The 15497-nt window shown below is 40.7% G+C and overlaps 1 protein-coding gene across 1 annotated transcript in view; it reads right to left on the bottom strand.

Moving 5' to 3' along the window:
• Lancl3 (LanC like family member 3) overlaps positions 1 to 15497 on the bottom strand; it is a 98832-nt gene that overhangs the window by 19301 nt on the left and 64034 nt on the right. Inside the window, exon 2 of the mRNA XM_047536171.1 lies at positions 3150 to 3273. Within this exon, the coding sequence (XP_047392127.1) occupies positions 3150 to 3273 (124 nt within the window). The remainder of the gene's footprint in view (positions 1 to 3149; positions 3274 to 15497) is intronic.

Raw genomic sequence — 15497 nt, 5'->3', positions numbered from 1 at the left:
AGAGAGTCTTAATTAGTGGTACTGGGGTTAATATATTCCAAGGAATTGCTATTAAAACTCGGCTTTCTAATTTTAAAACTTTTTCTTTGCATTCATTCACCTTTCACTTTGCCATACTTGGAACTCTCCAGAAACAGTCTTATGGTTGTATCTGGTAAAAAATTCTATTGCTCTTAAAATTTGGTCATGATGTAGTAGAGCATGCCTATAATCCCAGCAGTTTGGGAGGCTGAGGCAGGAGGAGTGCGTGTTCAAAGCCAGCTGCAGCAAATTAGCAAGGCCATAAACAACTCAGTGAGACCCTGTCTCTAAACTAAAAAATAAATATATCAATAAAACTTAAAAGGTCTGGGGATGTGGCTCAGTGTTTAAGCATCCCTGGGTTCAGTCTCCAGTACCAAAACAAAGTGAAAAATTTGGTCATGAAGTTTCAAAGTACCTTTGTTTCACTGGATTTGGAATTGTCAGGAAAAGTTTGCTTTTCAGGAAAGTGTTTATGCTATCTGGTTTGTGCTAGCTACATCAAGGGCCAGAATGCTAATTTTTGGGAGAAATCCTAGTTCTTGGCTGGCAGCAGTGAATGTCTCAAGTATGTAAGGAAAACTTGCAGGGAAGAGCGTTCTGCTTTGGCTACCTAGGAAAGTAAACAACTGCCCCAAGTTGACCTAGTGTTACCAAGGGAACCCGTATAGGAACCTGGTGGTCTGATCCCCTGTGGCACATTGTGATTGGGCAAGAAACCTATAAAATGTATAGCTGTTACTGCAATAAATGAGTTACAGGCTGCTCCCCACAAGCCTGCTTCTACCCACCTCCTGGAGTCTGGATCTTGACTCTGCGCCCTTACCTCAAGTATGAGCTAGCCTGACACAAGAGAATCTACAGCTAATTTCTCTAAAAAAACAAAAATCTCAAAACTGAAAGGAATAGCTCTATCAGGGGACCAGAGCAGACACTATCAATGTCCTGCCATGCTCTCCATTCAAGTACACCTGCCTGCCCTTCCTACTTCAAATACCAATCATTCTGCCTGAGGCCTTCTCTGGCCACAGAGGTATGCCCAGCTCAAGGGACAGGGCAGAATTACTAGGGAATTAACACCTCTGGAGCAGCTGACCAATAAAGTAGGGAGTTGGTGGATGAATAGCAGTTTCCTCAACTCTGCAGTGAGACAATTTCAGAGGCCTGTTCTATACGTTCTCTAAGAATCCCCAGGGGAACTGGGCCTCAGTTGGCCACAGATGCTCATTATTGCACACTCAGTATCCTTCCCTTCCTTGTTTCATGTCCTCACTCCTCTATCCATGCTTTCTGGAATCATCTTTCAAATAAACTTTTTAAACTCAAATCCTTCTGTCTTGGGGTCTCACTGCAGGCAAACTTAGACGGGAACTGAAAGGTGTTTTGAGATAACTCTCATTAAAGTGGTTCATTAGCCACTCATTCATTCATTTGGGTATCCTCATTATGTGCAGGTTCTGTGGCAGAGGTCTAGGGATCACAAAGAAACAAAGTAAGCGCTGGGGATATAGCACAGCATGTAGAATGCTTGCCTGTCAAGCACAAGGCTCTGGGTTCAATTCCCAGCACTGCAAAAAAAAAAAAAAAAAAGTAAGTCAGTCCCCATTCCAGAAGAGGCCCAAAGCCCACTAAGGCAGTTGGACCAGTAAGCCACTAATTACAGTGTAATATGATGAGGAGCCCCAATAAAAGTGTGGGCAGGATGAAGTAATGTTACCCAGTTTGCTTCAGTGGAAAACCTGAAACACATGAATGTTTTTCAACACCCTGTTTGCCTGAAGCACAGAAAATATCTCAACAGATCTCATGACTTTGGTGCAGAGTCTTGAGGTCTCTGTAATAACAGGCAGATGAAGGGGTTGGAGGAAGTGTAGTGTTCTAGGCAAAAGGAACATGCACAAAGGTATCAAAATATGAGGACACTTTGTATGTGGGAGACTGTTGGACAGAAGCTTGAGTCTGGAGAAAGAGGCAAGTGGTCTACCTTGTAAATCTTGCTCAGGAGTGCAAGGACTCTAAAGGGGAGTAACTAATTTACCCAGTTTGTGGCTAAGAGTTCAAAATTACTCCCTGTGATTCAAGAGTCTACTATTAATTGACTAGTACTAAAAACTTCAAAATGTTAATGACCGAATCCCATTTCCCTATGCAGAGACACTACTTGCAGTCAGTGTGAAAATTGTTCATAATCTTTCAGCAAAGTAGGCTGGGCACAGTGGTGCACACTTCTAGGAGGCTGAGGTGGGAGGATCTCTTGAGCCCAGGAGTTTGAGGCCAGCCTGGGCAATGTAGTGAGATCCTGTCTCAAAAAAAAAAAAAAGGCTGATGAGACTTTCAATATCGGGTGAAATTAATTGTTAAAATAGCTCCATTTCTGTCCAGCAGACTATGAAACCAAATACTAAATTATTGTTTGTAATATTCATTGATATCTGCTTTTCTATTTTTATTTGTTCTTTTTAGATATACATGACAATAGAGTATATTTTGACATATTACACATACACGGAGTGTAACTTCCCATTCTTGTGATTGTACATGATGTGGAGTTTCACTGGTCATGTATTCATATATGAACATAGGAAAGTGATGTCCCATTCTTTCCACTGTCTTTCCCATTCCCATCCCCTCTCCCTTCCCTTCATTCTCCTTTGTGTAATCCAGTGAACTTCTGTTATCCCCCCTACTCTTATTGTGTGTTAGCATTCACATCAAAGAGAACATTCGGCCTTTGTTTTTTTGGGATTGGCTTATTTCACTTAGCATGATAGTCTTCGGTTCCATTCATTTACCAACCAATGCCATAATTTCATTCTTCTTGGTGGCTGAGTAATAGTCCACTGTGTATATAAACACCACATTTTCTTTGTCCATTCATCCTTTGAAGGTCATCTAGGTTGGTTCCATTGCTTAGTTATTGCAAATTGAGCTGCTATTAACACTGATGTGGCCATGTCACTATAGTATGCTGATTTTTAAATGCTTTGGGTATATTTGCTTTTAAATGACATTTTTAAGTATTCCTTTTAACGAATCTAGTGATAGTCTATGGCAAAAACAAAACATCCAGTGTCAACATTAGAGACTCCCACTACACTATAGAGGCCTATGCCAACATCCTCACTCACCCAAGTATTCAGTTCCATAGTAAGAATACATCAGGGGGAATGGTTTCCTCTTCTTCGTAGCATATTGCTTCCCTGAGTCCAGAATTGCCTGGCAAAGTGATTTGATCTGTGCCGGGGTCAGTACCTGAGTAAGGAAATAAAGAAGCAGAAGTCAAAGCAGGATCCTTTATCTCCTCAGACATTAGATTTTCTTGCTTCAGAAATCCATCAGCATACGCCCAACATTCTTTCCTATACCTAAATAAGCTCAGACCATTGCAGCTATTTTTTTTTTAACCAGTGAGTCTCCCCTTGAGGTTAAGTTTATCTACCCTCTTCAGAAAATTCACTGTTTTGATGGAAAACACACACCTTTACTGCTGTAGGCTGTTACAAAATGCAAAGACCACCTGATGGCTGTTCTATCATTAATCCTCGTCACAGGAACAAGAATTTGCTCAGAAAAGAACAAATAGTGGTGCTAATGGATCATGCTTAACAAAGCTGTTACTCCTAGTATACAGTATGGTGCAGGTCTAGCTCAATCAGCAGGCCTTCAATTTATGTCATTTGGACTGTGCTTATAAAGCCATGACTCTATGACAAGCTGCTGCATGACAGACTCACTGCAGCCATTTGCATTCCCTGAATGAAACCAGAGCCCAAAGGTGCTAAGGCAAAATAGCTTCTAATATCAAAAGGATGGAATAGACAATGACTAAAATGCAAGCACTTGCAGCGCTCCACTTTTTGTTCCATCTATCCACAGTTTTAGGACTACAGAGGTTAAAATGTGCTCAAGTCTTCAAAGTATCATGGAGGGCATTAAGATTCTGCTCAGGTTCGCACTGCGCTGTGTCCTGCCCTTCCTCAGGGGCAGATTGGATGCTCCCTTTGGCAAGCTCCCATATCACTAGGCCTCTTGCTCTGGTGAAGCACTTACCACCTGCTGTGTTAGGTGTCTCCCACTGGATGATCAGTTTTTTGAGCGCACACGGTGACATCTCATCATTTTGTATCTAATGCAGAACATGAGGGGACCATTGGCAACTGATGAGTGAGTAAGTGGGTGTCAGATTAATTGGTATGGAAAGCAGAGCCCTCCCACCCTTCTTTCCTTCATTCTGTCTCTCCTTCCCTCTTTCTTTCTTTTTTAGTTTTTTTGTACTGGGGATTGAACCTAGGGGTACTTTACCACTGAGCTGCATCCCAAGCCCTTTGGATTTTTTATTTTGAAACAAGGTCTTACCAAGTTACTTAGGGCCTTACTGAGTTCCTGAGGCTGGCCTGGACTTGGCAATACTCCTGCCTCAGTCTCCAGAGTCACTGGGATTACAGATGGGCATGTCCATGTTCAGTCCACAAATATTTCTTAGGCCCCTACTCTATTTCCCAAAGCCTGTTCTAGATATTGGCAATACAATAGTGATCATGATGGAGAATACTCCTGCTCTCATGAAATCAACCTTTCCAAAAGTCAGACTCACAAAGGAAAGGTACTAGTCTGATTAACCAGAATAAAACAAGTCACCTAAAGTTCAGCTTGATCGAATGAATCTGGGATCAAGGAAAAGTCCATTGGATTGTGGTCTCTCTCCTAAGACTCACACATCTCATTTTCCTACCTGAAATGTGGCATGAGAGCCACCAATTCCTTTTGAAATAGGTCCTAATGATTTAAGTCACAACTTCCTTTCTTAATTTACCCAATATTAAAAAGGTAAAATATTCAGGGTTTTTTGGTCCTCAAATATAGCACTTGATTGGGGAAAAAATTACTTGAGGAGGAAACTATTCATTAATTATGCCATATACTTTTATTGAGCTACTATTCTAATAAAACCCCACCTTAGGTATTATGGGGAGATTGTAGAAAGCAGGGGACACATTACCCTCCCGCCACCAACACACACACTCACAACCTACTATCCAGTGATGGAGATGGAATACAGATAAAAGTCTAAAACAGAGGAATTAAAATTCATAAACCTAGAGATGGAAAGAAATAGTAATGTAGGGAATTTAATGTTGACAATGAAATATCGCTCAACTTCACCAGCATTTTATTTTCTCCTCAGTTTTCATCCCTCTGCTCAGAAACAAGTATATCATGGTTTTCCACCTACCATTCTTTTTTTTTTTTTTTTTTTTTTTTTTTTGGTACCAGAGGCGCTTAACCACTGAGCCACATTCCCAAGCCTTTTTAAAATTTCCATTTTGAGACAGGGTCTCGCTAAGTTGCTTAGGGTCTTGCTAAGTTGCTGAGGCTGGGCTCAAACTTGCCATCCTCCTGCCTCTGCCTCCCAAGTCACTGGGATTAGATGAATGCACCACCATGTCTGGCTTGTTTACCATTCTTTTTTTGCTTACCATTCTTGAAGATCCTATCTTCTTATACATCCTCACTTTAAAGTGGAATAAGTCCCAGGTCTTTCCTTAGTCCAATAGCAAACTTCTCCCAAATGATTTCCTACCTTTACTCATTCAAATTCTTACCGAATTTTCATTTGCTATTGAAAACACTAATTTACTGTGCTTTTATCAGGACCAACTCATCTTACATTGAGTCTTACTCTACTTAAAATCTTACATCCTTAATCTCAAATCAACCTCTCCATCCTGTGTAACCTCCTAGAAACCTGCCAGAGCCTTGAAGGACATGCACTTAATAGGATTCTATCCTGGCTCCATCCCATATTTTTCTGGGCAGATAGCTTCCTCTTCCACCGTATGCAGGTCCTGCTTGGCTGATATTGATTTTGAATCCACACGACAGAAGCAGTTTTTGTAGTAGGAAACAGTCACTGAATTTTCAGGATGTACTCATTTGTATTACTAAAATTCTATTTGACTTTCATTCCTATAACTGAAAATTGGCTTATTCTTTCCTCAGTTGAACATTTATTCATACGTTTTCCATGTTCATATGTGTTTGCTTGCTTATTTTTAATCCAGAAAAAAAAAGTCAACTTGTTATTATGTGTTGTCCTCCCCCATTCTTTCCATCCCTGATGCACAGCCCAGAATGGGGAATGAGTTTATAAAATATTATTTCAAAACCTCCTCTGGTCATGCATCATGTCTGGGTGGTTTCCTCTTATCTCTCAGAAACACTGTGAAAAACAAAGAGAAACCGGTGCTTGTTCGGCTGGATAGAGACCAGTTATGCATGCAGTTCTTTATCTCTGGAAACAGACAAGACCTACCCTTGAGTTTATTGATCAGCGAATAAGAACAGAAAATAGTGCTCATTAAAAGTCTGTGTGTGGGGAACACTAAGAAAGAATGTGCCCCTCTTTTCCCCCCTGAACAAACAGAACAGAAAGAAAAAGGGAGATGAGACTCAGGGGTAGGGGCTGGATCTTGTTCTTTCATTTGCTTTCTCAAACATCCCTCCATTTCCTGTTCAGAGCACACAGGAACTCACGCATGAGCACATTCATTCCCTTCAAAACGATGGCCTCCGTGCTTTCAAACACTCTGAGGTCCTGGGAATGAGGGAGTGGCACTTCCTGGGGGTTAAAAGTGACTGCAGATGGCAGAGGGGAGCTCCCTTTGCCAAAACAGGTCCAAATTCTATCTCCTGTGTCTATCCGTGTGTCGATATTTTGGATAGATCACATCCTTTAGAACTTATTTTTTTGTACTGAATTAAACTAAATTAAGAATCTCAAAAATACAAAGCCAATCTGTGGTGCTTTAGTTTAAACAGTTTCATTATTGTAACTGACCCTGTAAAATATTTCTATTAGGCTGATCTCTATGTATGAAGAACCCAGACAGCAATAAAGCACAAGTATGTTTCTTGGCCCTGCCTGAGTCACCTCCATGCAGAGGAGAGTTGACCTTCAATTAAGGAAATGAATAAAATGGACCAAGCCACAGAAAGCTTGCCTCACTGCTAACCCCTTCCCAAGACAAGTGTCCTACCCACAGCCCTCTGGGGTGGCAAACTTTGCTAACTATATTTCTTTTTCTAGGCATCAAATACCTACTGCTCGTCCCTGATCAGTACTGAAGTACTGATTGAATCCACAGATAATGGTAGCCAAGGCCTGGGTGTGCCAGTATCTCAAGGCATACTATGCCAATCGAATTTCTTTCTCAACAATTTGAAATGAGTGTTCAAAAAAAATTATGAAGCTGTCAGCAATCACAGCTGATGGTGAACACAGGTCAGGAGGTGGAGCTGGGTCCATGTGCAAACTGAGGTTTAGTGGGATTAGGCAGGAGCTGAGAGGGGGAATGACAGAGTAAATCACCCAATAGTGAAAGTGAAAGGGGACTAGGGAAGATACACTAAGAGAAACAAAGATACTGAAAGAACTTTAGAGAAAGGCAGCTGGTCCTTAAAGCTCCCTTAGTTACTAACAGTTTAGTGTTACTTCCTTTAGGGCTTCCTGCCAAGTTTCCATACAACACATATCCCTGTCACCTATCCCTCCTCTTCAGTCATTTGAGAAAGTCTTAGGATTTTTGTGGTTGTTGTTTGTTTTGTTTTGTTTTCTTTGTTTTTGTAATAAGAGCCTAACTAGAACAGGCACAGACATAAAGTCAACACTTTCATTTTTGACTCTTCCACCTTCCACATACATATATGAGCTCTGCTACCTACCATGCTATTCTATTTCCACAATCCCACAGTGCTGAGGACTCGAACCCGGGCCTCCAGCATGAGAGGCAGGCACCATACCATGCTATTCTTTCAGCCCAAATAACAAAGATGCCTGCATCAAAGTTCATGAAGGGACTTATTATTATTTATCCTCAAACTTCTGTCAAAAGCCCCATTGAGGTAACTGAGATCTGAGAGGTATCTGCTTCTCAAAATGTGGTCCATGGACCATTAGCCTGGGCATCACCAAGAAGCCTGGTAGAAATGCAGATGTCCAGACCCCAGTTCCACTGAATTTTAACAATATTAGCAAGAGGTATGCATGAACATTAAAGTTTGAGAAGTACTGAACTAAAAATGTTATCTATGAAATCTTAAATTTCCCCAATATTTGGTTAGGTCCCAACAACACTGCATATTTGGATCATATAAAGTTGATTTCCCATAGATTTTTTTTTCTAACTATGGGTTTCCTGGGTTTCTATATGAAGGAAAGGTTGATAGAAGAAATAGACAAATTTTCATTAACTGTTATTGAAGATATTGCTCACCCCATCTAACAAATTGATAAGCTTTGTTTTTTCACACAGGGACAAGCAAGAGTTTTGTCTTAATTGTGAATGCCAAGAATCAGAGTTAATTAGTACAGTGACTTTCTTTAGAGGTTTTCCTATAAACATTTTTCTTCCTAAGCCTTAATCATTGGTTGAATGGTTAATGGTTTCATTGTATTTATACATTTTTGTTGTAAACCACCCCCCCATTCTTTTTTTGGGGGGGGGGGTGGGGAATAGGAAAAACAAAACTAAAGATCTTTATGATATAGGGAATAGGTGTCTTGGGGTGGCAATTCAGGGAATATGAATTATTAGTGTTGTACTACATCTCTCAAGCTATCCTGGCAGCCAAATCCTTACTGAGTCTGAAACAACTGCCAGGAGATTCTAGACTTCCCATCCCAGGTCGTGCTCAACTACCACCAACATTATCAAGCAATAGTCCCCAAAAGCCTCCAGTGCCCATCTACATAGAATGCAGAAAGTCACTCCACTATCACACCAAACACACATGTAACAGACTAAGAATTTGCTATTTGCTTAGGTGTTTTTCTCAAGCAATTTATTTCATCCAATTACTTTTTATCTCTCCATTTTGGTGGTTGTGAAGGCTTCTGCTCAGATAAAGAAACAAGCCACTTGACCACTGATGAACATCTTGATTTCCATGGCAATAGTTTCGAGGGAAAGGCTTTTCAGCTGTAAGAGCCTGGGTATTTTTAGGATTTCAAGTTGATACCACATGACAATAGCCTTGCAGAATATGCAGAATCAGGATGGACATATAAGCTGTTTAAGGTGGGAGGGGTTGACTTGAAAAGGAAGCTGAGAACTTGAAAATCAATGTGGAGTTCCTGTTCCCCTACCTACACCTTTTTGTGCCAAGTCCTAGAAGAAATGCTCTACACCTCCAGACAGGTTTGAGATCTACAGGTAGTTAGGATGTATGTATCCCGCTCCTTCCTAGAACTCAGGAAGATGGAAGCCTCAAAGTCTGGTCTCTTGTCTCAGGGCCTGGGACCAGTAAAAGAAATATCATCATATGGCATGACCTACATGAGAGAGCTCAAGACAATCCTTCATTTTCTGTGGGCACCAGGGTAGAGTAGAATAATATCCCATCCCCCCAAATAAATTTATTTAAAAAAAATTGTCAGTCTAAATTATTGCAAATTAAAATAATGTTAGGGAATTTTTTTTTGCAAAGTCAATGTTCACAAGTGGTTATATTTTTATTTTAAATGTCTCTTTGGGGTTGTAGTTCACTTGGAGCTCACTAGGTTACAGGGAAAAGCCAGACCTTTCAGGACATCTCTAGAGTGGGAGGGGGTTTATTTAAGGCATTAAGAAGACAGAAACTTGGAAGAGCTACTTTAAGGCAAAACATCAGGAGTACAGGAAGTGTGGAGGAAGCTTAGAGAGACAAAATAAGGTTAAGTGAAAATGTTCGAGCAGGAAACGATCTTAATAAACAGAATAATTCTTGAGTCTTAGGCGCAAAGCTTATGAAAGGCACTTTGGAGGTACATGCATTCTAAATAATTAGACGAAGTAAAAATGTGAACCATTTAAATAATGGAACATTCAGCATTCATTTAAATGTTAAAAGCAGTGACCTATAGGAGTAAGAGGCTGGCAGTAAATACTGGGGGCTTCACAAAGGAAAAGAAATATGAACTGAGTTTTGGAGGATGAGTAGGAAGTGGATAAATGAAGCAGTGAGAAGGGTGGGCATTTTAAGCTATGAGATGATGGGGGAAACCCTATGCTAGCACAATGCTTCTCAAATCCCAATGTGTAGGGGAATCATGTGAGGCCAGGATTCTAGTTTCCAACAAGCCCCTAGATAATGCCAAGGCTGATGCTGCTGGCCATGGACAACACTTGAAGTAGCAAAGGATTATGGGAATACCGAGGGTGGCTGCAGCAGGGAATTTCTCTAGGGAAAGGTGAGAAGTTCCCAAAGACAATTGGGGAAGTAAGAAGGAGCACCAGGCAAGAATGTCGCATGCTATAATTTAAAAGATTAGATTCCCCAGAAAGGAGAGCAGCAACAATGGGAAATTCTCTACCAATATGCTGCATGCAGGAGGAAACATGTCCGAATTTACAAACCCCAATGGGAGCTCTCTTAGCCAATGTGGCCAGGTTTGTTATTTTCTTAATTAGTCTCCAAATGGGGCGTGTGTGCTGGTGCAGAATGAGCAAGTCCCTTCCATCTGGTCTTCCTGATGGTTCCTGACCATGATTATGCTGGACTATAAGAAATGGGGGCAGGTTTTTGAGTTGATGATCATTCTTCAGTCATTAAAGGAAGCCAGTGGGGAATTTCAGTGATAAACAGTTGGTCCCAGATACCATTTCACTGTTGTTTCTTTTCCCTCCTCATGTTAAGAAACACAAGCCAAGAAAACAATGGAAACCGGAAAAGAAAAACAGGTTTTACCCCATTCTTGCAAACTGACTGCTGACTTCAAAGACTCATTAGAAGTGCCTGTGCTAACTCAATCCACATAGCACTAGATAGTTTCCTTCTTCTGAGACCCCGCTGTCTGAGGGCCTGAGCTTCCTTATCTACAAAAAGGGGATCACAGCACTTGTCCCACCTATCTCTTCAGGTGGTGGTGAGACTCTTAGGAAAAAGCAGTTCCCAATGTTTGGTTGCACACTGCAGTCACCTGGGGAGCTTTGAGAAATCCTGATGGCATGGCCACACTCCAAAACAAAGACATTCAACTCTCTGGGTGTTGGGATCTGGCATCGGAACCCTTTTCAAGCTCTTCAGGTGATTACAAACTGCAATCAAGGTTGAGAACTACTGCCATGAAATAGTACAGTAGTTTTTCAAAGCAAAGTGATAATAATATAATTAAGATGAGGAGGAGGGCAGCTGGGGTCGTGCCTCAGTGGCAGAGCACTTGCCTAGCATGTGTGAAGCACTGGGTTCGAGTCTCAGCACCACATATAAATAAGTGAATAAAATAAAGGTCTATCAACAACTAAAAAAAAAAAGATGAGGAGGAGGAAGAGGATGACAATGATGAAGAATAAAAGGAAAGACAAACAGAAAATGTCCTGCGTATAGAGAAATGCCTTTGGTGAGAGTCATGGAGGAATGGAAAGGAGATATCAGATGTTCACATGAATGAACATGCCCTGTTAGGTCAGAGGTCCATTAAACACTAGCCAGTGTTTCCAACCCAGGCACCAATGCACATTTTGTGGGAGGGTAATGGGGAAATCACAGAACACAGTAGACAATGCACTAGACTAGGAATCAGGAGATCTGGGCTTGAGATCCAACTTTGGTACCATTACCATAGTTAAGTCATCAGATCTGTTCCCTCATCTATAAAATAAAGGGGCTGGGCTAGAATCTGTTCACTATGTCAGTGTGCGTCTTAAATTTTAATGTGTCTAAAAATCATTTAGTGAGCTTGTTGAAATACAGCTTCCTGGGCCTCGCTCTCAGAGATTCTGGGTTAGAAGCTATGGAATGGGATCTGAGATCCTGCCATTTCTAACAAGTTTTCAGGTCATGGTGGTGCTGTTGGGGAGGAACCTCAAGGGTTGCTCTGTACTAGGGGGCCTCTAAGGTCTCTCTGGGCTCCAAACTCTATGGTTCTCTAAGGTATTGGAGGAGTCTGGCTTTTGAATATAAGAGCCTAGCATAGTGATCAAAAACATGGGTTTTGGAGTCAGATATAGACCTTATTCCAAGATTTAGCTTCACTACTTTCTAGTAGTGTGGATTTGGGCAAGTAGCTTATCCTTTCTAAGCCTCAGTTTTCTCATTTGTGAAAAGCTGTGATAATAAGACCTACCTCATTGAGTTGCTGTAATGATTCCATGTAGACACTTAGTGCAGTTCCTGGCATAAAGCACATGAAAGCACTAGAGAAAAGGGACATCTAAAGTCCAGTAGTGACTCACATTCAACCATACAGCCTTGGAGGTTTGCATTCAGGAGATTTCTCAAAAAATAACTATTATTGCCCACCTTCCTTGCCTCATTCTCCTCCAAGGACTACCTTATGGTCTCCTGCATTCCTAAATTGTGGTAAACCTGTAATTTGAACTACTAATGCAAAGCCCTTCATGTCTGTGTATTTACTTTTATTTTTCCATTGCCACACTTGTAGCCTGCGATGTCCCACTTTTGTCAAAAGCACGTTCCTCTGCTCTTTCAAAATACCTCTCAAGTTTACCTAATTTCTAGATAAGTCTCTGTCACTAGCTAACTATGTGACTTCAGACAAATCAAGCAATCTTTCTGGACCTCAGTTTCCTCTTCGGAAAAAACAAGGAGTTCAACTGAGGTGGTCTTTAATGTGCCTTTGGTTTTAACATTTTGTTATTTAGTGATTCAATATTTTATGGCAAATATTTGCAAACCTACATATACACATTTGGGCTAGACTTCTGGAATGTGATTGTGATAGTCCATTTCAGTGGTTAAATTTCTTAGAATAGGCCAAAAGTCCTTTGCAATGATACTATATCACATGTTTAATTTGTCCTGTTCTAGAACATTTTATTTTAACAAGAGACATATTTTCTTAATACTTTCTTCCTAGTTAAAAGCTTAAAGAACAAGAACTCTTTTGGGTGGGGTACTGTGAATTGAACCCAGGAACACTTTACCACTAAGTTTATATTCCCAGCCCTTCTTATTTATTTTGACACAGGTCTCACTAAGTTGCTGAGGCTGGCCTCAAACTTGTTAACCTCCTGTCTCACCTCCCAAATCTCTGGGATTACTGGTATTTGCCACTGCATCTGGCAGGACCAGAACTCTTTTAGTCTCTTGACATCATTTGTTTAAATATCTGGAATTACTAGTCTTCTGATACCCCCAAAGTGAATGACTACATTACAAACCTGGATGTGTAAGTTGACCATTTTACACCAGACCCTTCTCTAAGCCACTATTGAATCAGTACACCATTACTATATTCTCAAACTATAGTACTATGGTTCAACTTTTCAAGTGCCCACTGGGTGCATGATACTTTGCTAGAGATAATAAAAATATAGACACAAATATTCGCATGTATCCAGATAAATAGTAAATGTTTTTCTTATTTGGAAAGACCAATTCTGATTACATATTTGTGGCTGACGTAGTTGGTGAAATACTCAACATCCATTCTCTTCTTATGCCTTGCTAACCAAATCTCAATTTTATTGGGGTGACAGTTAGATCCAACCCTAAGCTATGGCGATTAGCCATAGCCAAACACGTCAATCCTATTGTTCCTTACCTTCTTTGTAGGGAGTTGGCAATGCAACTTCATTTTGATCAATGGGGAAATCTGCAGGAACTTCATGGAAAGCTTTTTTTTTCATAATAAATGGAAACAATATGGATGGATTTGGCTGTTACCACTCCTTCCTTTTTTGTTGTCTTGAATGTACATGTGAGGCCTGAAGTAGTAACAGCTGTTTCTTAACATGAGGCAATTAGCATGTGGATGATAAGACAACATTCAAAAAACTATGATGGAGGGTGGGAGAGAAAATCCTAGGGTTTGTGGACATCATCAAGCATCTGTAACACAACCAGACCACCCATTTCCAGACCCTTGCTTTGAGAGAAAATGCAATCCCTTTTTTAAAGACATTTTTCATTGGGTTACTTATAGCCAACCTCACATCAACTGGACAGCCATAAGGTGCCAACCTAATAACATTGCAAACATTGCATTTCCCTGCAAAGCAATTTTTCTTTGCCCATGTACACCTCTGTTTCCACAGAAACCTAGCTCTGGAGCTCTTTAAAGTGGGGCTGGCTACCTGAGTGGGCAAATTCAAAAATACAATTTCCAGTTCTGTCTTTACTTGTGATTGATTTTTCTCATTAAGTGCTATCCTAGAGCTCAGAGACAAGAAGGGAAAACACGCCATCACCTTTGCTGCCATTGTCCTGGATGACCTCTCTATTCCTTCCACTTATACTGCTTCAGGTCAGAGACAATGGACATTCTCCAACTATCTCCATGACAGTGGATCTTCAAATCCCCAAAGCCATAGAGGCCTGGGCAACAAATACTGTGAAGCAATTATCTTCTTTTGAAGCAAGGGCTGTCTCCTCAACTTAAGTGACTGCATTACATACTGCCTATTCTGTCATCTTACAGAGTTATTCAGGAAAATGATCCTAGATGAACAGTAGTTGAACAATTTGCAACATCTTAAACTTCAATAGCTCCTTCACCTAGATGCTTTCAACAGATCCAGCTGAAAGGATTTCTTTTGTTGAGCTTTTTTTTTTTTTTAAGTACTGAGGATTGAACCCAGGGGTGCTCTGCCACTGAGCTACAGCTCGTCTTTTTTTGCTTGTTTGTTTTTTGAGACAAGATCTCGATAAGTTGCTTAGGGCCTCGGCAAGTTGCTGAGATTGGCCTCAAACTTGCTATTCTCCTGTCTCAGCCTCCTGAGTTGCTGGGATTACAGGTGTGTGCCACTGCACCTGGCTTGCTATGTTCTTGACATGCACCTGTGGGAATGAAGGTCAGACATGGGAAAGGGGAAGTAAAGATTCTTTAAAACTGCTTGCATCTCTATTCTCCCCCCCCCGCCCCATACCTTCAAATACATTTTAATAAATGTAATCCTCAGGTTAGGGGAAGCAGTGTGATCTAGTGCTACTTTGTCCACAAATGGTACCTTGTGTGTGTGCAAAATGAAACCTAAAGCTATTGGGGGGCAGCTGGGTATTCATGGTAGGGAAATTCCAAACTTCTAGATTTGTCATTATATCATCTTGAGTAAATGATTTATAGATATAGACATGTAGGTATCCCATTCCTTCTCTCTTATTTAAGTATTATAGGTAATCTATCCTTTGTGTGATCCTGTCCAAAGCAATTTTGTTATGGTGACATTATGTTTTCTGGCATTCTAAAGGTAAAATTATGCCAGGCATGGTGGCACACGGAGGTGAGGCAGGAGAATCACAAGTTCAAAGCCAGCCTCAGCAAAACTTAGCAGGGCCCTAAGCGACTGCATGAGGCCCTGTCTCTAAATAAAAAGGGCTGGGGGCGTAATTCAGTGGTTCAGCCCCCCTGGATTCAATTCCTGGTACCAAAAAATAAATAAATAAATAAATAAAGGGAAAATTATTGTAGTTTCTTTTAGGAAACAGTATTAGCCAGGGATCTTTAGGAGAGATAGACAATAAAATTCAGATAGAAC

This window comes from Sciurus carolinensis, chromosome X (assembly GCF_902686445.1).
Source record: "Sciurus carolinensis chromosome X, mSciCar1.2, whole genome shotgun sequence".
Taxonomy (NCBI): Eukaryota; Metazoa; Chordata; class Mammalia; order Rodentia; family Sciuridae; genus Sciurus; species Sciurus carolinensis.
Note: the sequence above shows the minus strand (reverse complement) of the source record. Positions and strands in the feature narration are given on the sequence as shown.